This window comes from Psittacula echo, assembly GCF_963264785.1.
Source record: "Psittacula echo genome assembly, chromosome: 7".
Lineage (NCBI taxonomy): Eukaryota > Metazoa > Chordata > Aves > Psittaciformes > Psittacidae > Psittacula > Psittacula echo.
In genome coordinates, this window is record NC_137740.1 from 39,264,885 (window position 1) to 39,289,722 (window position 24,838).

General features: G+C 40.9%; 1 protein-coding gene across 1 annotated transcript; it reads left to right on the top strand.

The window, feature by feature from the left end:
* Positions 1-40: 40 nt before the first annotated feature.
* Positions 41-23,691, top strand: GPR149 (G protein-coupled receptor 149; the record flags this gene model as incomplete). The annotated part of the gene is made up of 4 exons (XM_080623884.1): positions 41-1,367; positions 2,372-2,564; positions 4,523-4,986; positions 23,119-23,691. The coding sequence occupies exons 1-4, from the start codon at positions 399-401 to the stop codon at positions 23,689-23,691; spliced, it is 2,199 nt and encodes a 732-aa protein (XP_080480010.1). The 5' UTR covers positions 41-398.
* Positions 23,692-24,838: the final 1,147 nt, after the last annotated feature.

The following is a 24,838-nucleotide window of genomic DNA, read 5'->3' on the forward strand; positions in this document are numbered from 1 at the left end:
GCCTTCATTTCAACTGAACTCGTGAGTGGGGCGCCTTGCCTGATACCTGTCAAAACTGAATGGCATGTTATTACCTGAAGAACCTGAATTAACCATCTTCCAGTACTGAAAGGATTTTGAAGAATTGCTTTTTGTGTTTTTTTGTGGTTTTTTTTTTTTTTTTTTCCCAGCACCTTTGAGACTTCATTGTTGCCTGATTTTTCGAGAGCATGAGTTGTTCTGGTTATCAGGGGTGCTTTCTGAATATTTCTTCATCAGATGCCATGAAAGAGGGTCTAGAAAAACAAAGAAACTTGTGAAACAAAGAAACTTGCGATGTGGAGCTAACAGTCTTGATTTCTGCTAGCAAAAACTTGGAGAGTCGGCGAGAAGGCAGAGAAAAAGATTTGCCAAGGACAATGTCGGTAACGCCCAGTAATTTGTCACTTAGTGGGATGAGCTCCTTCACTGAAAATCATAGCGTTATGGATAAGCCTCATGAGCAGAGAACTTTGAATGTTTTTCTGTTCTGCTTGACTTTTATCATTGCATTCACAGCACTTCTGGGCAGCATTTATTCACTAGTTTCCCTGCTGAAAATGCAAACCAGAACCACAGTTTCAATGATTGTGACCTCTTTGTCAATAGATGATTTGATCAGCATTGTGCCAGTGATTATTTTCATGCTCACCCAGTGGTCAAGTGATGTCCTCCCCCAGCCTCTATGCACCACCTCAGCTCTTATATATTTATTCCAGGGCATTTCTAGCAACCTGAAAGGATCTCTTATAGTTTCTTACAACTTTTATACCATCAGCAAAACTGAGACAATGAGCTGCAGCACTTCCAAGCAACGAGTGAACATGGTATGGGCCATTCTTAGCATTTGGATTGTCAGTTTGCTGATCTGCATTTTGCCTCTTTGTGGTTGGGGCAAGTACATCCCTACCTCTTGGGGATGCTTCACTGACTGTGCCAGTTCCTATATCTTGTTTTTATTTATTGTCTACTCACTGTGCTTTTGCCTCCTCACAGTGCTGTCTGTTCCTCTAACTTACCAGCTGTTGTGCTCAGATGAGCAACAGCTATTACACGGTGATTACCAGAAAGTCTCTGGAGGCTATATCACCCCTGGGACACCTGCAGGCTGCGGTACTGCTACTCCATCTCTGTCACCAGTGGACCCTGTGGATAAAACTCTGAAGCATTTCCAAAACACATGTCCAATCTCGGAGGCAGTTTTTAGAAAAGGTGTGGCTGGAAGCAGTGCACTTGAGCACCACTGCATGAGCGGCACACAGAGCAGGAGCTTCATGGTGGGATTTGCCCAGAAACGATTCTCACTGATTCTTGCATTGACGAAAGTCATCCTCTGGCTTCCAATGATGGTAACTTGTCAGATTGCTTTACTTTCTAGTGTTTACTTACATTTAAATGGGATGTGAGTTGGTGTGCCGTGTATTGAAACAGATGAACAGTAGCCATTGCAGTTGATCATCATAGTCTGTGCCAGCAAAAGTCTTTTTAAGCAGGTCTTTGTCACTATGTGTATTTAACTGGCTTTCAGCAGGTTTGGCAGAGCCTGATTCAGCATTCCATTACCCTATCACTACATACTACATCATTTGTATCACCTGAATAAAGGGATGAATAAGATCCACCCTTTTGTACTGCCAGCTGTCTGGCAAGTGTTTGTTCATCATTCTGGGATCTGTGAATTGTACTGAGGTAGCTCTTCTGTCCCTCATCACAGCTGTGAGTCACATTCTTTGCCAGACTGGTTAAAAAAATAGGAGTTTGTTAGAAAAGTGAGGTTTGCTTGCATCTTGTGAATCTCTGTAGCATGAGGGGAGGAAAGGGGAAGTGCTGTCCATGTGCATGCACTGGTATATTTGGGAATAGGTACATTCATGTGTAACTGAAGTCTGTTTTGAACACAGAAAATGGGTTTTACCCCTGTCCCTGGGATGTGTACAAACTCAGCGTCCGAGATTCTCTCAAGGGAAAGAAGAGCGTTATGGAGCATCTGCCACATAGCGCTGTGTGGTGCTAAGTTATGTCTCCTGTTCCTCGTCAGAAGTTAGGGTTCCTCAGTAGCACACAGGAGAGACTGAGCTAGCAGTGTCTGATTGTGTGTTGCTTTTTAATAGTGCCAAGCATCAATATTTAACTTAAGCAAGGGTTTTTCTGAGAAATGCAGAATGAGGAGGAGAGCCTCTGTCAGTATGTTTTCTCCACTCTTGGTTAGAAACCAAATTATTAGGCTCAACAAACACTAATGACAACCCATGTCTTTTAGTTGTGTCATATTCATAGTGCTATGTTCTGTTTATTCCTGGAAGTACCTAATGTGCCTGAAGCAATTCAGATTTCAAAATGCTTTGTCTTTCAGATACAAATGTTTGTTCAGCACATCAGTGGTTTCCGGAGCCTTTCGTTTGAGACACTTAGCTTCCTTCTGACTTTGCTGGCTGCTACAGTCACCCCAGTATTCGCCATGTCAGAACACTGGATCCACCTGCCCTGTGGCTGCATCATTAATTGCGGGAGGAATTCTTATGCAATGTCTTCAGAAGAATTCAAAAGTAAGTACAGAAGGGTGACAAGTGAAGACAGCTGAGATTTATCTTGTTGTAGTAAAGAGGATAGGAAGTTAGTGTCAGTAGCAGGACTTTGTACTCCTTGAAATCGTGCACCTGAATTATATAGATATTATTCATAACAGTGTATGAGACATTAATGTGAGGCAGTTGGATGGAAATGGTAGATGCTGAGGCACAGAAGCTTGGCTGATTTTCCCATTTCACTGCCAGATCTTCTAGCACAGTGTGATGGACTCTGAATCCTAGCTTTGCTCTCCTCGCCTACATTTGGGAAAGATGTCTCTACCAAATTCTGACTTCACTAATCAAATACATGGAACATGCCAAGCATGTTTAATGTGGGGGGTAAAAAAACCATGCTGATTGTAAGCAAGTTATAAGGAGAGGAGCTATTGCTTGTACTAACCAGAAATCCCAGCAACATCAATAAGCAAATGGCAAAGGACACGATTTATGACAGGGGCCTGTATCTCAGCATGTTCATGCTGCTTATTGAAAGCTGAGGAACTTCTACATTGTTTTTGACAAAAAATATTTCTGTCCATGTTAACAAAGTTTACCTTGGTGTAAGAAAGGATGCCAGACTTCACTGGTAACTTTGGAATCTTTTAAAACGCTGTTTTTCTCTGGGCCTCGTTGTAAAACCTGCTCGAGGAACAGAATAGTCAGTTGTCAGGGACCTATAAGGATCATCTAGTCCAGCTGCACGAGTAAAGAGTTAAATGCCCTTGAGGATATGGGTGTTGTTTCCCATTTTCTGGGGTGAAAGTTTTCCGACATTGGTGGATGAATCCCTGATGTTCACTGCAGTATTTAGGGAGAAGGAAAGCTACTGAATCCTAGAGAAAAGTCATTCTCTTTCAAGACTTTCACTTGCTTTGGACACATTCTTCAAGCGCAGAATGGCTTGTGCTGCATCTGATGCCATTTTAACTGCTTTCCTGGAGGGGATGACTGCAGTTCACCAAGAAGGGAGTTTATTTCAGTTGTATTTAATAGTGATGTTTAGAGAGATAAATGTACAACAGACAGAAAAGTAACAATTATAAAATTACTTAAAATAAATTTGTGACTTTTAGATACTTGTGCTGAAGACTCTCAACTGCAGTGACTGCTAAGGTTGGAATTTAATCCATAATTATTTCTGATCTCTTAAGCACACAATATTAAATAGAAGTAGAGGTTGTATAAATGTATCCTCATAACTTTTATTTTATAATTTAGCATGAAGTTTTTGGTGGGAAGATTATTTTACTAGTTAAACAATAGGCACTTTCACTTATTACATAAAGTAAGATGAAAAGAGGGAGAAGGAAGGATCTCAGGTGATTTGTGATCACCAGAGGCAGAAGAATGAAACAGTATAAATATAGAGAATTTTTATTGAATTGTTCAATTACTGTGAAAGATTAGTTGGAGCATTGGATTTAGAATGGAGAATATTAAAAAAATCGTGTAAATACTTCATATATATATTTTTATTGTAAAATTCTTTTTCTCTTGCTTGACTATTGATATTGAAGGTTAGTTACAGATTCACAGAAATATTTTCTAATTTTGTACTATTTTTCACCTTTAGGAATATAGCTGAAACAAGCTGTGAGAAAAAGAATATTACAAATTTAAATACTTTCTTCTTGTGTATATTCCAGAAAACATCATACATCATGTGATTTTCAACATGGCAGATAATCTAGCATTTTCTGGGAATCCTGTAACTTTGGAATTTCTGAATTCTTTAAGAAGGCAATAAAACATACTATCTGAGAAGTCTGTCTTCTCAACAATTCATTCTTTTTATGAATAGAAAATTGTCTGTTTCAAGCAGTAATTAAATAATTTATTCCATGTTTTAGAATGTAATTTTCATTCTGTATGTAATCTAATTTTTTTCCTTGGTTTTGACTCTTTAATATGACGTTTCTTCCTTTTCTGCTTAGCCAAACGTAGAGGTTTTGAATTCAACCTGTCATTCCAGCAAGGTTATGGAATCTACAAAATCTCCCATGAAAATCACCACCACCACCACCACAGTGGGGATGGTCAGTCTACATCCTGTCACAACCTGGTGAGTGATAACAGCAATAATTCTAAAGAGCCTGGGAGCAGAAGCACTGACCTGCCCCACTGTGGGACAGCAGCATTCAGCATCCTGGCCCTAGCAGAATGCTCCCAGGACGTCTCACCAGGACCAGTGGCCAGGCAGGAGTCCAGCAAGGATGGGGGCACCAACCTCCTGCTTCCTGACAAATGGGGAACCCTTGACAGAGAAGGGGGCAGAAATACTGAGCAGTCAGCTTTCTCTGAAGGACCAGAAAGAAGGCTGTCACAGGAGGAAAGCCGTAAACCTGAACTCACAGATTGGGAATGGTGCAGGAGTAAATCAGAAAGGACCCCTCGACAGGTAAAATACTTATTTGCCCTTATTTTTTTCTGATAATGAGAATTACCTTACAAAAAAAAAAGAATAATTTTTGCTTACATTGAAATTATTATTAGTCTCATTGGTACTTTTAGTTACTTTTAATAAAAATCATATTTAGCATTGTATATTTTAGTAACTGCACACCTATTTGCAAATTCTGATCCTGCAATAATTTCTCACTTGCCATCTTAATCATGGGTATTTAATTATTATAATGACAATTTTGTGTGCACCTGCATGATCTCTGTATAGTAAGAATTCAGAATGAGTTGTGTTAATTCATCTTAATGAATAGGAATTTGCTTTCAAAAAAACTTACATTTTCAAGAGTATTTGCAAGCATCTGGGGACTTTTTTTGTCATGCTAACATTTTGGGTAGAGGAAAGAAGAGAACTGCAAATCCCAGCATGAATGGTAAATCCCACAGAGAAATGCAGATTTCAATCTGGGTGAAAAGATTCCTTTTAGATTCAAGTGAAAAGATCCCAAACATTATATCGTTCATCCTTTTCCTTTAGATTGTGAATAGTTATTGGGAAGAAGAAGTTCTGAGAAATTTCTCAGTTTTCAGAAGTTCTGAGGGAAAAGTGAAGGTAGAGTCTTAGTACAATAGCACTTCAATTGAAAGACTTGTTAAAGGTGCCTGTAATCTCAGCTTGTGCAGTTCTTTGTGCAGAGGTTCTCTGTCTCCTCTCTCATATTTGCTGTACATTGTATTGAATCCAACAGAGCTTTCCACAGCTTGGGAGAAAGGGAATATCAAGAACTATAGGATTTAAGGACATAACATCTAAAATTAATAGAGAGTGCTCCAGTCTTACGATGTAACTCTAACCAAGAGGGGTGTCCTGCTGAATGTGCCACCATTGCTACAAAAGTTGGGTTTTGCTTTCAGTTATTGCAGGACTATGGCCTGTTCCTAGTGCAGAGTCTTCATTTACCTACTCCTTGCTATGCTGATAGTGGCATATCAAAAACAGTGGGATCACTGATTTCCTCAGCTTGGAGGCATTTTGGTTCTGCTATGAGAAACGTCGTTGTTACTGCCCATATGGGAGGGTCTGTACTGACTTCTGGCTAGAGCTGGGCTCAATATTAAAGGACAGCTGTGAGAGAGAATTGCCCCAAACTGCTGTTTGTAGAATAGCAGAATGAAACTGGATCCAGCAAAAGGGCAGCTATTATCTCATGTAAGAACATAGGCTTAAAGGAGAACTGACAAGTTTTACTTTCGTTTTCTATAATCAGTTTTTGTTTAAGGGGAAAAATATCACAACAGTTACTGCAGGCTTAATATTCTTAATGAATGGAGGGATTGTTAGCCATTCCTTGTCACCAGGCAATGAGTATGAGGGTTTTCTGTCTACCACAAACTCATGATTATGAACCAAAGGTTGAGAGCTGGCTTTAGGCACCGAGTGAGCCTGCAGTGTGATCTCTGTAGTGGAAATTGAAATGAGCAACAGCTGTTGATCCTTGTGGAATTTATGTGCTGCTTTCATCATATAGCGAACTCTAAAAAGCATCTCAGAGTGGCCTAAGGAGTGAGGAGAGGTAATATACTGTATCTTGCAGTAATCTGGTCCTTCTCTCTGCACCTTTCCTGTGCTATGGCATTTACATTCCAGTACATTATTTTGGTCTGCATAAATAGTGCATATAATGGTCTTCTGGCAGCATAGATGCATCCCTATTTTCAAGATAAATCAGGGTAGGTCTGTATACATGTAAGTGCAGTTTTCACGTTTTCTAGGTGACATAATCCTAAGTTCACATAGCTTCTGTAAATTGTCTCTGAGGCAATTAAAATGTCAGCTCTGCCTGCTCACCTTTGGAAGTTTCCCTTGGTGGAATACAAAAGGAGCCAGTATTGGCTTTCAGTTTATTATGCATAAGCAACCAGGAAGTATATGCAAAAGGAGTAAACCAAAGAACATTGAAGTAGTTTAAAAATATTTTATTACTATTTGAGTAATAATAGTAATGTTATTTGAAGTTGACTTTTCATTTTATTTGATTAAATTTCAGGAGCTTTTGTAGTATGTGGCAAAAGCACTGTTTTTCTTCTGCTGTATTTGCACAGTGAGAAGTTCATACATACTGGCCATAGGAAAAAGCATATCTTTAGTTTTTCTCTAGGACTGTGACATTGAAAGAAACGAGTATCTCTCTTCTGAGAAATAAACACTTGGTTGAAACCTTAAATGCTCAGGAGGATGATTTTGTATTTGGGGAGAGCTATTTCCTGCATTGTATGGAAGCAGTTATTCTCCTACTGACCTTCAGTGGTCACACAGACTATGAAGTTATCAGTTGCCTGTTAAAGGGGTTTAAGTGCCTCCACTGAAATAAACAGAAGCCTCTTTAAATCTGAGAAAAATGTTTCCAGGTGGTGTAGTTGCATGTTTATGCCCTATTCAAGGACAACAGAAGATGGTCAGTAATTTTCCTGGAAGGCTTAGTTTTTCCCAATCTATTCTGCCAATGTTTAAAGAAGTTAAATTTTAAAATCCAAATGGGAGAAAAGGACTTGTCCTTGCCTGGGTTATGGGAACCCTGCCTTCTGGAGCGCATGTTGACTGGACTAGGTAGACTGTCATGCTTTTGTAGCATTTGCTAGAGAGCTATGGCTTCTGTTAATCTTTCCAAGGTGTCACTTCAGTGAACTCTTCAGGCAGTACAGTGGCCCCCTGTTTATTAGAATTCTGGTATCTGCTAATACCTAGAACCCCAGCCCTTCCTCCCACCACAGCCCTGAGCTGATGTGGGAGGCCAGAGTTTGGAGCATGATGAAGTCAGAAGCCAAAGCCAGTCTGCCTGGCTAAGTGTTCACTAGGTTCTGAGGGTTTGAATGTGCATTGTAGAACTCAGTGAACATTTGGCATTACGGTCGGTGGGAGTGGCATAAAAGCCTGTGCAAAGTCCACAAGACAGGAGCTGCAGAAGGCCGTAGGTTGGAAAGCACCTCTGGAAGTCACCTCATTCAACTTCCTGCTCCAAGCAGGGCTGACTTCACAGCCAGACCAGCTTGTTCTCAACTTTTGGTACATACATAGGGAAGAATCAGAAGATGTATTTTATATCTAAATAAGAGAATCCCCTCTCCCTCTGATAAATACAAGTTTATCATTTGAGTCAAGGTAGAAATTTGTTTGATATTTCAAATTTAACTGATGATCTCTTTCATGAAAAGCAAATGTTCGCTCTGTTGCACTGTGTAGTGATGAATTACTGCATTTGTGGGCAAAAGAAAATGATAACTCAATGTGGTTTTAGTCTACTGGTTCATGCTAACCTCTTAGTGCCATGTATGGTACATTTAATAAAGTGAGTATATTACTAGCTTCATCCTTGCAGTGGGTGCTCTTGTGGCCATTTCCTTGTGGCTCTCCTTCCAGTAGTTTCCAGATGGTGTTTAAAAACAAAAATAAAAAATTCCTTTTCCCATCTCCTGTGTCTGACATTTCAAATTGCTAGACCTGTGACTTCCATTACAGCAGGTACGAGCTTTTCTGTGAAGCAGCTGCCAACGACTGCATGTGGATGGCTTTATTTGTCACTTCGGGGCATACTTCTTCACTGCTGACGCTACAAGGAATCCCAATTCATGCTTTTCTGACCTCTTCCAAGTTACAACCCAGTTTACAGTTGCCAGGCATTAAGACTGCTATGGTCTAAAAGTTCAAGGCTTCTGAGTTGCAGATCTTACTGTTTCTGACATTCAGCATGAGTTTCCAGAGATTCAGAGCATTGACATTTGCTTTGCTGCTGAAAAAGGGCAGAATATGCAACCCCAGTAAGCATATTAAAAATAACTCTAATGCATTTCACAAATTTATGTTGGATGAAAAGATAAATTTGGGCTAAACATTAAGTAAGTTGAAAGCCATCCCTTTCATGTATCCTATCTGTAAGTCACTAAGTATCTAAGAAAAGTCACTTTCTCCTCATCACTCTCCATTTCTCACCTTGGTTAAAATAGGCGTCTTTCCCTAGCATTTATTAGCTGTGTACTTCTGCTTAAACTGTCAAGTAAGCTAGGCAACTGGGAGAAGGTACCAAACCTTAAAAAGAAATGGATTATTATCCTAATAGGATAAAAGTTCCTCATCTTCAGTTCTTTTAGACTATAAATGCTTGATCACAGAAATAAATATAGACGTTCTATTAGAGTACTTCCAGCTTTCTTTTCAACAGGCAGAACGGCTTATAATAACTTGCAGTATGAGGAAGAATAGCAGCATTTGCACATGCATTTTCAGCTTAGCTGTTAAGTGATGTAGTAAATATGTTCTTAAATGCTGAATTTCCACATAGTAAAGTAGTGCAACTAGTGATAGGATAGCAGATGACTAATGACTTTACTGATGACTTTAAACTGACAGAGGGGAAATTTAGGTTAGAACTTAGGAAGAAAGTCTTCCCTGTGAGGGTGCTGAGGCACTGGCACAGGTTGCCCAGGGAAGCTGTCGCTGCCCATCCCTGGAAGTGTTCAAGGCCAGGTTGGATGGGGCTTTGAGCAACCTGGTCTAGTGGGAAGTGTCCCTGGCCATTGCAGGGGGTTGGAACTAGGTGATCTTGAAGGTCCTTTCCAACCCAAACCATTCTGTGATTCTGTAATTCAATCAAATCTAGAAAATACCATGCCAACTGTAGTTAGAGCTGGGAGAACTACAGTCAAATTCAGCCAGGTATTGAAGAAATCGTTGTGAGAGTTGCTGCTGTTGAATGAGTAACACAGTGTGCACTGCTGTAGCTGACAGGTGTCCCGTTTGGAATAAAACCTGCTATGCCAAGTGCAATAAACAAGAACGTTTTCATCACACCAGAAATGTGCAGTGGTCTCATCCTGATCTCCAAACAGCAGCTAGGTTTTCCACAAAGAGCATATATTTCTTACCAGCAGGGTGAGTAAACCCTTTACAATATAACCCTCCTGCTGCCATCAGTGAATCAGCATTGATTTTGCTGTTCAGATAAAGCACCCGTAACTACCTCAGTTTTCGCCTGGTGCCATCCATGGCATTCTCCTGTACTGCGCAGGTCAGTGCAGATGAGCCGGGTGTCACCAGCTAAGGGCCTGTTGTCATGCCATTTTATTAATCCTTCTCATAGCCACTTTGCAGATTAAATAGGAGAAGAGAGGAGAGAGAAAAGGAGGTGAGATGTCGTGTGCAAATAAAGTCAGGCTTGAACAAACATTGTTTCACGAATAATTGCGCAAGCTTTCTCTGAGAAAGCTCTGGAGGAAGAGAAATGACATACTGGAGAACAGTCCAATTGGAGCATGCTGTGGTCCAAAATCAAACCCAGCGCACATCCTGCGCAGGGTACCTGTGGCAGCAGTTTTGTCCTTTACTAGGTCACCTGCTACTTCAATTGGCACAAGTTACCTGGGCACACCTAGCCTGAGGAGGCTGTTGGCACGAGGGATGTGAAGTCTTTCCCTACATTACTCTTTTTCACCCTCTGAGCAACAAGTGATACTTGCAGACAGCTGCCCATTTTATTTTGTATTGTGAAAACAGTATTTTTTATTCTATGTTTTCAGACCTTAAATAAGCAGTGAGAAAGGTATCAGTTTAGCCTTTTGAAGAGTAGGGTGCCAGACAGTACATGTGATGCCTTTGATTTTCTGTTGAAGCTGTGTGGTACTTGGAATGATAGTAATGATGCTGTAGCTGGTTGTCTCTTCATCATCTGTTCTGTAAATAAAGAGTTATTCCATCAAAGTGATTTCTCTGGAATAAAAGTGGGATGAAAGGAAAATGAGGCAGCTGGTTTTATTTAATACCTATATAGATTAGCTATAATTGAGAGGGAGAGAAAAAATGGTACTTGTAATTTCTAACTCTTGCTCAGCTGCATTTTTGAAAGATACCTTTAACATCTTATAAGATATACCACTGTATCTCCCTTTCCTAAAGAGATTCAGTGTAAATATGTCATGTGGTTTTTTTCCTATACTAACTGCCTTCAGGCAACAGAAACCTCCCAGTCTTGCAATACATTATAGCCTTTCTGATTATTTTTTTTTCTTTGACTTGATACTTCATATATGGGTTGCCTCAAGCAAACTCTTTCAAGAAACTCTCTGTATAGAACCTATTTACATGCCCTGCAAAGAGAAGGGGGAAAGCTGTGTAAATTTTTTCACTTAAGAGAAGTCAGCACTGTACGTCTGCAGTTGAAGTGTTTTGAGAGGTGATAAATACACAGGATCTTTCTTACTACAGGAAAGGTGTAAACATTCCAGTAAACACCAGGCACAGCATAGAAGCTGAGTTATTAATAGACATTATGAAATTTGCTTTCCACTGGCCTATACAACTATACCCATGCTGGTTTGCCCTGATGTTCTCGTCTCGTATCTTCCTGCAGGCAGTGTTCCCTCAGCTGGAAAATCAATGTAGCATTTCACCACCATCTTCTAACTTTGCTCCAAGTAGGACAAAGTGGTGTGGCCCTTGCAATGCTTGCTGACTCTGCTTGCTGTTAAACTGCAATTGGCACTCTGTTGAATTACACTAACAGGAGAAATACTGAGAGTAGAAACGTTTCCCCAAGAGGGCAAGGCTGAACACAGGCAAGCTCCCATAGCGTTTCCCTCTGGCTGGTGCCCATCTGTGAAGCAGCTGTCATCCTATGCCTGCTGTTTATTCTGTCTGGTCCAGATAAATAAGCAACAGCTTTCAGATCTGTTGCTTAAACAGGTTTTAATGTATGCAAGTAGACATGTGGACATGCAAGTAGACATGCACGTGCAGAACTGGAGAAAAGAAATAAAAATCAGGGCCATGGAGATGTAATGAGGATGAACAAACCTTGTGGAGCTGACCAATGACACTGTGTCACAGACTCTTACAGGAATCAGTTCTGCAGAGAGCTGCACTGATGAGTATCAGTGTTCCTTTCGTGAGAGAACAGACAATGCTATGAAAAAAATCAATATCACACTGACCAAGGGATCCTTGTACCCTAGGGATCACTGGCCCTAATGTCACTTAATGGCATGTGAATTAGAAAAGCAGTGCAATTTTGACCCCTTTCTATAAAGCCATTACATTCTAGGCTGCTGTGTTCTCAATTTTTTAAAGATTTGTGCTGTTCTTCAACACACCTTTCTTCATTAGATTTCCCGAGTAAGCAAAACACCATTTCAGTTTAACTTCCCAATATCTGCAGCTCAGCAGAAAGCCTCGTAATACGATGTTTGTAAATGAACCCAGAACTTTTTTGCAGCACTGGTAGTGCATGCCATGTCAAATAAACTTTATGGAGTCTGGTGAAAAGGGTAATGCCCGGTTTTGCAGCTATTACAATAAAGAGAATGAATGTCAGCAGATCATCTGTACAAAGAGTGACTGCTTCCTGGTAGCAAGGTAATGGAGAGAGCTAGACCAGACATCGCAAGCTCTTGATTTCTGTACCCACCACATACAGCCTAATAGACCTCTTCTCTCTTCTGCAATACTAACTTCTTCAAACAGTTCATAATGTGATCAGCCTTGTCAGTCCAGACTGTAAGAAGTGATTTTCAGACATTCATGGCAGGAAGGCTTTAGCAGATGTATGTAACTATGCAAAAGCCACGTTCTTTAGAATGTGATACGTAAATTGCTGAGTTGCATCTTTCTAAAGCAAGAAATTTCAGTTCTGTGGACACAAACACTGCTTTAATTGAAGTCCAGGTGACAAAACCTGTATTACTTGAGACTCATGGACACTGCGCGGTGGCGATGCAGGGGTTGAGCTATCTCTACAGCTAGGAGTGAGGTGGTGCCTCAGCTGCAGTGCTGGTTCTGCTTTTAAAGCCTCAGGTAGCTTCTCCACCTGCCTCCATGTATGAACCTATGTATGCACATAGACCATGCTCTTAGCCTTCAGTTGCATGATCAGTTGTTCCCACATTCATTATACCACAGAAGGTAGAAATGCAAGAGCCAGAATTAATTTGCCCAGATAACTACAGTGCTGACATTTTTATACTTTCAGAGGCACAACTTCTCAGTTTGAATGTTCCTCTAGTGTAGATTTTTAAAAATATCTGTTTCTTGTGCACACCTCAAATATTTATCTTCATACAAATAATTCCAATTAACACTGAAATTCTAATTCTGCCTACTCTTTTTTTACCTGAAAGTGCAAATAAATTATTAGAAATTGTCATGAATTTCTCACACTGTATTGTGAAAACAAATGCACAGAATTACAGAAGAACCAAGTCTGTACTTGTTCTAAAAATCTTACTAAAAACAACAAACATACAAGTCAAAACAGACGCGCACTTCTTCCCAGTTACTTTCGAAAGATCAGTGTAGGATGTGAGACAGGTGTCCTGCAGGCAAGAATTTTGGTGGAAGCAAGACATGCCAGCCTGTTTCCACATTGAAGAGAGCTGTTTCTTGTAAAATCAACTATTCTGCCTTTGAAGAAGACTATTTAAATGTAATAGATTTGAAACAGTAAGTATTGACATGAAAATATGGAGGGTTTGTAATAATATAGCATAAGTGCAGAGCATCTATCCTTCTGTAGGATGTCAGCAATTACAGAGAATGTGAAGCTCATGGCAGATGCTGTCCGTGAAGCCCAGAAGTAAGGAGAATGCTGGACTCATCTGCGTGGCCTTAAAGCAGGGTGCCTTCTGTGCTTCTGTCCATGCTGCAGCCACATTGCAGGGTGTCTCTAAAGGTGCCATATGCATTATGCATGGTATATTAAAGGGCTTTCTGTTGAGCTCACTCACTTCAGCCCCAGACAAACGAGTACAGAAGTTCCGGTACATAGATGGAAGTATTCTTACCTTAGATGCCTGTGTTGCACTTTCTGTTACTAATTTGTTCCAAAGAAATGTCTGTCCACATTGGGCAGGCCAATGACAAATGTTGGTTTTCAGGTCATCTGAGGTGAGCTTGAACTTGTCCTAGCTTGTCCAATCTTGTCATACCCCGTTAGCTCTAAATTTTCTGCAGCCAGCCTCTCAAAGGGCAAATCATTGCAGTAATGAATTTTACTGCAGCTAATTTTTATTTGTCAGGAAATGGAAGACTAAACCTCTGTTTTAAGATAAAAAGAAAATACATTGTGTCTGGAAAGAAACTTCGAGATACTTGCTGAAAACATTCTAAAAATAGAACTCTTCAGCTAGAGCTGTATTCCACCAAAGTAATTAGCAATGAAGACTCATTAGAGCTTTCTTTAGATTGCTGATATTTCTGTTTCGAAGGCAGCATGGCCCAATAGGAGTGGCGTTGGACTGGGACACAGCAAAACCTGCTGTCTGTTCTTAGCTCTACCAATGTGCTGCCCACAGGCTTGGAAGAGTCACTTGCCATTCTGGGACCTCACATCTGAGCTCTCCCACTTCTTCCAGAGATGGAGATACACACTCTAATATGATCTCTTATTTTGCTGTAACACTAATATTACGCTTACCTTATTCCAGGGCCTGTGATTCATGACGTTTGAAACTTAGGGATCATGAGGGAGAGTCTACAAACTACCTTGGGCTTGAGTCCGTTGCTGAAACACGGACGTGTAGAATCGGTTGAGCTGACTTAGGGAGTCCCACTTGGCCTCCAGCTGCTGGTTCAGGAGGTTGTAGGTCTCCCATTAGTTTTTTTGTTATATTTGAAAGTTTTTGAGGATATCCCGAATCCTCTGCGTCATCTCTGATGGCACTAGGCAACTGTGTCTGGGCAACTGTCTTGGTTTAAGTCCAGTCAGTAACTCAGAACCACGTAGTCGCTCTTTCACTCCCCCCCTTACTCCCCACCCCTGCTCCTGGAGGGATGGGGAGGAGAATCGAAGGAATATAACTCCCACAGGTTGAGAGAAGAACAGTCCAGTAACTAAGGTATAACACAAACCACTACTGCTACCACCAATAGTAATAATGATAAGGGAAATAACAAGGGAAGAGAATACAACCGCTCGCCACCCGCCGACTGATACCCAGCCCAACCCCGGCAGCGATCTCACCCTTCTGGGTAAGTGCCCCCAGTTCCACATCCTGGGCATGACGTGCTGTGGCATGGAATACTGCTTTGGCTAGTTTGGGTCAGGTGTCCTGTCTCTGCTTCCTCCCGGCTTCCCTTCCTCCTTGGCAGAGCATGAGACTCAGGAAGTCCTTGGTCAGCCTAAACATTACTTAGCAAGAATTAAAAACATCGGTGTTATCGGTGCTGTTCCTAGGCCAAAAGTCAAAACCACAGCACTGCACCAGCTACTAAGAAGGAGAAAAATGACTGCTACTGCTGAACCCAGAACAGCAACTAGTTCAAAGTTTAAATGTCTGAGTACACAGCCTTCTTGCATAGTCAGAGAGGGTATCTTCTAACTTAGCTGCAGCGGAGAATCCTCCAAGCAGATTTTCTTTTTCCCCTTGATCATATAGGAATTCAGGCTCTTAGGGATTTCCTTTCTTCCCCCAGTTAACCTTTTGTTTCTGCACTGGCCTTATTGCACCAGCAGTTTATTGTCTTTAAAATCCAAGTGAGCTGTGGGCTACATGAGCCACCATTCAGGTCATGTGGTTCTGAACAGTTTATCTTTGATTTCAGTTACTAAGAAGTGTTACCTCGCTAAGGATCTGCTTCTGGAACACTGTCAGCTTTGTTCTCAGGAGATGAAGTATTAACTGACAACTGTCTTTGGAGAATGGAGTTGTTCATGCTTTCATTTAACTGCTATGGAATCATCTACTCCCTGAAACAAAAGTTTACCAGGAAATCGTGGAAACTGTGTGCTTATCCAGACTGGACGATGGTGTTTGCAGGTGCTAAGTGCTGGAAAGCTGGGATGACTGAGTTTAAGGTCCTAGTAACAGGATGAATCTAGTTACACTTAATGTAATACAAGAAAAGTATGTAGAAATGTTTGGTATTTGGAATGTTAACTTGTTAGCCTTGAAGAATTTTCTAGGCTGCTTCTAGCAAAATAAATTATTGATCAGTTGTAAGATAGAGTTTTAAATTATTTTGAACATCACATGTAGATACATCAGAAACAGTGTTCAGAGTTGATTTCAGCTGTACATTTTTGACTTTTCTATAACGCGCAGCTCTGCAAATTACTGATCAACTCCTGCAGACACTGAAGGGAAGCAGAGGGAATGCTGCGCACCCTTGGCCAGCATGCAGAATGAGGCTCTGATTTGGCAAAGGATGAAATTAAAATTTTCTTAGTCTACTTGCAGCTTAATACCCCTTTATTAATATTTCACGTAAGTATGACTATTGCATGGCAAACCAGATACAAAAGCATGTTTTTCTTTTGTTTCTGCCAGTTTGCAAGGAGAAATACAGTAACAGATTCTGTAAATGTTACCTTCCCCTTCCCTTCCCCCTCAAAAAAGCTTTAGGGATCAAAAACTTATTTCTGTGCAGGGAAAGCTGCAGAACTTCTAGGTTCCATAAACAGTCTTAGTAAGATCACTGGAAAACTGCAAGTCAGTGTCTCTTGGGCCCTTTTTCGCTGCTTTGAGCACTTACAAATTGAAACCTTTCTGCAAGGGCCTGTTATCCAGCCCACTGCTGGGGCTCAGTTTTGTCCTCTGCAGAGGCTGAGGCCTCCTCTGTGCCACAGTATCTGGCTCAAGCTGCTCAGGCAGCCGGAACAGGATGGGGGAGCTGAGTCTGAAACTACAGTGATTATGAGGATGGTTTTCTCATAGGCACAACTACTTTCTGTCTTCTGTGAAATGTGGAAGGTGGAAAATTTAATAATGAAAGCATTTGCTTCATCAGTTATACAGAGATTTCTCTGTTCAGAATGCATCAACACTCCTTAAAGAACAAGTACATTTATGATTTATTTCACTGTAATTTTTTATCTTTGCTTGTTAAAAATACATGTGCTGGTATATGTAGTTCTCCAGTGAAATCCCTGTTCCAGATTCTAACACACAGAATAACCTCTAGGTCTCTCGGGCAGGAGCTGCACAGGGGGATGCCCTGTGATAGGGCGTGACGGAAATAAACACTCTCCACAAAAAGTAAAACTGAGCAGAGGAAGGGACAGCTCCTGTTGGCAGGAGCTTGGGGCAGACATCATGGCATTAGAGATCCAGCAGCAGTCCTGAGTGATGAAATGTGTGTGGATACATACTAATCAACTTTGAAAATTACCAACTTGCTGTTTCCGTGATGCAAATCTGAAGAAATCAGTCCTCCAGGGAGATAGCTCAGATTTAGTACTACCCTGCAACTTTTATGAGACCCAGCAGATAATTTGTGGTATTCACTTAAAAGTGGCCTCAGCATAAAGAACAGCGATTTTGGCTTATAGGGTTTTGACTGGGGAATGCTGTGATTTTTTAAAAAAATTGAAACATTAGAGCATTTCTGAATTGAGAGCTCTCAATCCTACCAGAAATTAAGAAATCAGCTGTAAAAAGGTAAATATTTTATATGGATATATGCTGTGTACAATTAATAAATACTTGTATGTATCTGTGCTTGTGTGCACACAGAGAAAAAGGCTCTATAAGTGGATATAAGAACAGTATCAGACTAAATTTTAAATCATCTCTGTTCAAGCAGGTAAGTATCTCATCTTTCCTTCAACTCTCCTAGTTGAGAGAGAGTAAGATCTCAGAAAGACAAGTCTTGGCTTTACAGGATCAGAATCATGGGTAGCAAAGCTTCCTTACCTTAGGTAATGGCTGCAGGTGGCAAACTGGTATGGGGTGCATGACAGTTAGAAAGAATGCACTTCAGCTGAGATGTCTTTGAGATAGTACTACAAATCCCAGTATAACTACAAACCTGATAAAATAAACACAGTACTGGAGTTGAGAAGAATTTCTGCATTTTATTTAGGAATAATGATAATTATATATGAGTATCTAATACTTTGCAAAACTGCTGTCTACAACAGCTGCAAAATGGCACTTTGGTTGAAAAGAGAGGGGTTTATTCTATTTCACAAAGGTCTTCACCTTTATACCAGTACCTGATTCCTGCATGCATTGTCAACTTAGCATCAGAGCATTGTCATTCTGAAGACGATCCAAGAACCAAGTGGCTCCAAGTTTTCTGTACCTTCCTAAAAACATTCATGTAGAAGTACTTTAGAAAGAGAATGCACAGCATAAATTGTGTGTGAGGAGTTAATATGTGTATTTATTTTAAAAACTAGGTTTTCTTTTAAATACAGAAACAAAGTGTGTGGGCAAAATAGTGTGGAATAAGCCTGGTGGAGCCTTTGCAAAAAGCATTTTGGGCATGGGCTGTGGAGGCAGATGTTCAGAAACAGCACCATGATTCTCGTTATTTTTTCACTGAAGTAAAAATTAATCATAACCTTTCTACAATTGTGGATGCTTTTGTTCAAGCTAAAATAATGCAGAGTTGGGGTGCAGGAACCTCGATGGATGAAGTGAAAGCTACTGTTAACTGTTACTCAAATTGCTTCCTCTTCCTACTGCTTTAGAATTAAATGACATTGAAAGTCTTAAAATCAGAAAGCTGAACTGTAGGTAACAATGGAACAGTGGAAGACAAAATGCTTCTTTACAGGATGTGCCAGTATAGTCTGGTGTGCTAATAGATTCCTATTTATTTCCTTGGGTGTGTCACAGGAAGCAAAAATGGATATTAAGTAATCATATCAAGGACAAAATAAGGGTTACATTCTGTTCTCATTAGTAATAATTTATACTGAAAGTAATTCCAGTAATAATCAATTTTATCTGGCTGTACATAAAACCAGAATTGCATTTTTCCTTCTTTTGGGCTGTTTTTAATCATGGCATTTTTCTGTTGGGCTGCTTGACTCTAGAGCAGAGCTTGCAAAGTGAGCGGAAGATGAGCACCAGCTCTGAACCCAGGAGAGACCCTGGCTGTGCTGTTCAGTGCCCTGTGCATCGCTGAGGGGCCAGATTGGGTTCTCGGTCACTATCCCATTTCTGGTGCTGGTGCAGAGTCCTTTCCTCTGCTCCGGCTGCAGAGGGACGATCACCATCAGTGGCCATAGTGTCTCCCCTCCAGTGTGGAGCACAGAAGTCTTTCCGGGGCTGTGGCACTTCAGGACCAGACAAGGTAGTGCAAGTTCCCCGCAGCACTTAGCTGTATATTTACAGTTCACTGGCTCAGATCTCCCCTCAGGCTTTATTCCTGCCTTCCCCTATCATGTAATTCCAGGGTTTGATTTAATTTTCAATAAAGTGTGCTCAGTAAGTTATTTTCAGTAATTACTTGGATTTTTTAGACATTTAACATTTTGCACTGATGATGAATGGGTTTGTTTCACACACATATACTTCATCAAAGCTGGCAGTTAGTTGTCTAGTTTCCTTGCAATTCAGCTGCGGCACTGAGGATGTTAAAGCTGTGATTTGAAAGCTGCTTCTGCAAGGGCAGTGGTTACTAGTCAAGCACCTGTTGCAGTCACGAGTGTGTGGCATTATGATGCACAGTTTATGAAGAGGAATGGATTCCGTATTTGTAGAAACAGGTGAAGGTGTCTGTAACTGAACTATATTTCTAGCAAAAATTCCGTAGTTTACTGGCTTCCTGGTCAGGGACTGGGAAGTGGCCCAGAAGAGTTAGTATATCCTTTTCAGTTCTAAAAGTAAATACTGATTTCTCAACAGAAAACAGACTTTTGGAAAGAGCCACTAAATGTGTGGTGATGGGAAAATTTCTGATTCTCCAGAACTGGAGTATTCATTCCAGTGAGTGAGATTGCTCATGTCTCAGACATACCCTCCATCTTGTTGATATTCAAGATGACACATCTGCAGTGTTTTATTAAGCAGAATGTAACTTTGCACTGAAGTAATCAGTTCTTATTTAACTTTTTTTTTTCCCATACTCTTTAGATGTCTTTCTGTATAATCTAAGTGCTCTTTTAGACTGTTCTTCAGACTCTGGCTTTGATTAACAGCCAGAAATGCAGGCACTCAAACAGACCATGCAAAGGACTTCAGAGTGTTGAGTGCAGAAACTAGACAGGGGGGTGGAAATAGAGCCAAAGAAATTGGCTTGTATCCAACAGAAACACCATTCTAAATGTGTGTTACCAAAGCTGATAGATATCCAGGCTCTATCCATTGCAATATGCAAGATGCTTACCATGTGCCTCTGTGCTGCTTAGAACAGTAGGCTTTGTCCATTTGATGTTACCCAGAGCTGGATTTGTTGCTCTATCCTCCAGTGGCCTTAGTAAGCAACTGGGGTGGAAGATGGGTGGACAACAGCTTCCTCAAGCTGAGAAAACGGTTATTCTCACATCTTTCCTGGAGGAGTGATCCTCATTACTAATTACTACAGAAAATGTAAGGGCCAACACCTAGCTGAGCTTTAAAAAAAGCTCCCTCCTCATTGCTTTGAAACAAAGGCTGCTGGTGCTTCGCCTTAGGAGAGCTACACTTGAAGGAGCCCCTGCACCCACCATGGCTCTGAACTCAAAACAGCAGCCAGGAGCTGCCAGTGAGCTGCTGTCAGCTAACATTCACCAATCTAGGACCTCTGCCTGCTCGATGACACAGCGTGATAGCTACCTCTGTAACTGCACATTGGAAGAACACTTGAGGACCATTTTTCTCTTACAGATCTATTAAGGAGACTAGTACAACTTTGATTTCCTTCCAGCAGGGCAAGCCAGCTCCGAGGGTTTTGTCGGGTCAATTCCTTTGTCAAAAACCAACATTAAGTCACAGTTTGGCAAGATTTTTCTACTCAATGGAACCTAATTTCCTTTACATGCTTTTTAGTGAAGGTGAGGTAATTATATGTCGTGGTTTAAACTCTGTCAGCCATGCAGTCTAACTCGCTCACTCCCCCCCTGTTTCCCTCTGCCCCCCCCACTCCTGGAGGGATGGGGAGGAGAATCGAAAGAATGTAACTCCCATGGGTTGAGATAAGAACAGTTTAGTAACTAAGGTATAACATAAACCACTGGTGCTGCCACCAATAAGAATAATGATAAGAGAAATAAGGGAAGAGAATACAATACCACCCGCCGACCGATAATAACCCAGCCTGACTGAGCAGTGAGCCAGCCCATCCGGATAACTCCCAGTTACATCCCAGGCATGATGTGCTGTGGTATGGAATACCTCTTTGGTCAGTTTGGGTCAAGTGTCCTGTCTCTGCTTCCTCCCAGCTTCCCCTCCTCCCTGGCAGAGCATGAGACTCAGAAAGTCCTTGGTCAGACTAAACATTTGAGCAATAACTAAAAACATCGGTGTTATTCCAGGCTGAAAGTCAAAACCACAGCACTGCACCAGCTACTAAGAAGGAGAAAAAATGACTGCTACTACTGAACCCAGGACATCATAGAATCACAGGATTGGTTTGGGTTGGAAAGGACTTTCAAGATCATCTAGTTCAAACCGCCCTGCCATGGGCAGGGACACTTCACACTAGACCAGGTTGCTCAAAGCCCCATCCAACCTGGCCTTGAACACTGCCAGGAATGAGGCAGCCACAACTTCTTTGAGGAACCTGTTGCAGTGTCTCACCACTCTCATAGTGAAGTCTTTCTTCCTTATATCTAACCTAAATCTACCTTCTTTCACTTTAATCCATTCCCCCTTGTCCTATCGCTACATGCCCTTGAAATAAGTCCCTCTGCAGCTTTCTTGTTGGCCCTTTTAGGTACTGGGGGCTGCTCAAAGGTCTCCCTGGAGCCTTCTCTTCTTAAGGCTGAACAACCCCAGCTCTCTTGCCTGTCAGTGATGGGTGAGGTAGATTTGAAAGATCAACAGGTCCTGATAGCAACAGCAACACAGAAGACTGTACAGAGTGATTTACCTTGCTACCTGTCAACTTTTCAAATACCCCTCTCCTTGGTGTCTGTGTGGGTGCAGAGTTGGGTTCTGCAGCTGCCCTGGTTTTCACTATTCTTTCTTGTTGCACATTTCCATATAAATTGATGCAGCTCTTCCTCCTGAACTGCCTTTTCCCGAAGTCAGCACTTCGCTGCCTGCCACGGAGGCTGCTTTTGGCCAAGCTGTGCTTCATTATATATAATACTTTTTAGTGAATAATAGGAAGTTTTCAAATGATAACCCCTGCCCTTCTCAGTAAGCAGTCAAAGCCCAGCTGCAGCAAAGCAAATGAGGATGGAGCAAAAGATGAGCCCTCAGTGAGATTCTCCAGAACCTGAGTCTGGTGTTTCTTTGCTGCATGTGTCTATTTCTGTCATCACTTTTGTTCTGTCCACTGTAAGTTATGAAGGAGAACCTTCACAGTTAAAAATGAGTCTTTATAGCGTGAGAGTGAGAGCCAGAATCTGTCCTGCAACACTATGGAAAAGAACATGTAACAACCTACCACTGAGTCAGCTACAGCAACCTACATAGGAGCAAGCTGTGTCCTCTGTTTACAACACAGGCACTTGCAGTGATTTCTTTATGTAATGTGTTGTTTTTTTTTTTTTTTTTTATTTACAGCCTCTCGAACAATATTTTCATTGTAGCTGCTAAAATTTCTTGGTTTGAGGATGACCTTTAGTACTGCAGAGCTTTAACTAAATTTTCTTTCTCTGCCAGCTGGGGTTAAACCATGACAAATAATAGCTGACAAGTTGTTTTGGAAAGTTCAGCTTGGTAGCTAAGCCAGCTAACTTTAGGCACCTAATTTAGTTAAGAGTCATTAAGACAGGGCGCCCAGGGGAGACAGGTGTTGCAGCATAGGTTCCTGTGTTTGAACAGTCCTCTGGTGTAATTTCTGTCATTTTGGTCACTATGAGAAGGTTTAGGAGATCAGTCTGTCCGTCTGATTCAAGGAGATAGAAAACACTTTCAGAGGTGCCTGTGAGTACTAGCTAGAGAGCTGCCAGCTAGTGCGGGCTGTCTCCTTGAGGACTGGCTGCAATGAAACATTATGTGTAGACTATCCAGAAAAGTGTGTGTGTCCATAAGCTGAGTCACAGAGACTTCACTTTTTATACTAAATGTATAATTATCAAACACTTCTTTCTACTCTTTAAAGTCATAAATACCATAATAATAATGATAATAAGTCATAAATATTTCTAAAATACTGAACGGAAAAGTCAGGAAAATAAGTTAACAAACTAAGCCTAATTTGCTTATATATAATGGATTCTAACTTCGAAAATTAACATGAAATAATGGTCATTCTTTCTCTTTCCAGCGATCAGGTGGGGCCTTGGCTGTCCCTTTGTGTGCATTTCAAGGAACTGTATCTCTTCAGGCACCCACAGGAAAAACACTGTCTTTATCCACCTATGAGGTAAGCACTGAAGGGCAAAAAATAACACCCATGTCAAAGAAAATTGAAGTATATCGATCTAAAAGTGTTGGTCACGAGCCAAACCCAGAGGAGTCTCCTGATACATTTGCTGACACAAGTGTTAAAATTCATTTAGAGGTACTTGAAATTTGTGACAATGAAGAGGCCCTGGATACTGTGTCAATCATCAGTAACATTAGCCAGTCCTCCACGCAGGTAAGGTCTCCATCCTTACGTTATTCAAGGAAAGAAAATAGGTTTGTCTCATGTGATTTAGGGGAAACTGCTTCCTACTCCCTCTTCATACCATCAAACAATCCTGACAGCGATATAAACATATCAATTCCGGACACTGTTGAAGCTCATAGGCAGAACAGTAAAAAGCAGTATGTGGAGAAAGGTGGTTATCAGGAAGAAATACAAATATTGAATAAAGCATACATAAAACGGGAAGAAGATGGCAACAGCAATTAAAAGGCATTTAATCTAGATATCTGAGATGATTTGACAGACATTGCTCCTCTTGACTCAAGTTACCCTAGCAGATACAGTGTCAACTGGTTTTTCCTAGCAGATAAATAAATTTTATTTGGGTACACTGTAAAATAGATTAAAACTGTTAATGATATGTGGATGGGATAACAAATACTTCAGTGCTTCACTGGAAGTGAATTTCCAGTTATTTATATATTTATTTGAGAAACACATGCGTCAAAAAGGAATCATAAATAAAGTTTTAAAAAACCATCTTTGATTGCTTGTTGGCACTGGGTGGTCTGTCTATGGGAACCTGTGGAAAATGAGGGAGCAGCTCCACATGTGTGAGGTTCTGCTTTTTACTGATGTGCCAGACCTGAAATATTTATCTTAAAAAAATGTAGCGCAAGCACAAGTCAACTTATTTAGTTGACTTAAGTAGAGGATTAAAAAGCTCTGTAAATGGTTTAATTTTCTCCTGCTCTGTCCATGATTTTTATGTAACAACTATGTAAGTGACCAGTGTATAGACCTTTAAATGTGGGTGGCTGCAATGTAAGCATGCACATTTTGTAAATACAACATTATTAAACTGAAGTGTTTTCGTGGTTGACATTTCTTTGACCAAACGTGACAAATGTTGGTTATTCTATGCTGCCCCCTTTTTTTGCCTCCATGATCTCTACCAAGTTAATACATTTCCCAACATTAAAGAATATTTGCAACTCAATCCGGATCAAGACAGCATTTGAAATGTTTGAAGAACTAGGACATCAAAATTAGTTTGAATAATTCTTTATGTTCAAGTTGTCCCTAAGCAAGGAATAGCTTTACAGTGTCTCCTTCTTCCTCAAGGCCCATGTGAAGCTAATACTTTTCTCAACACAACCCCAAGAGCACATGTCACTTGCAGAGAATTGCAGGAGTCCCACTGTCTCACAGCAAGAACACTACTCGGTTTTATGCCGTATATATTCTGTTAGTAAACTTGTCATCACTTCTCCTTGGGTGGATCCTCATGCTTCAGATCTGAGAGTTACAACTGATGTGTGACTCCTTAAGAGAGGAATCAGGAGCTATTCAAGGTGGCCAAACTTAGAGACTGAGCTTAGACATCGACCTCAAGAGAGTGCTCTGGTTGCCT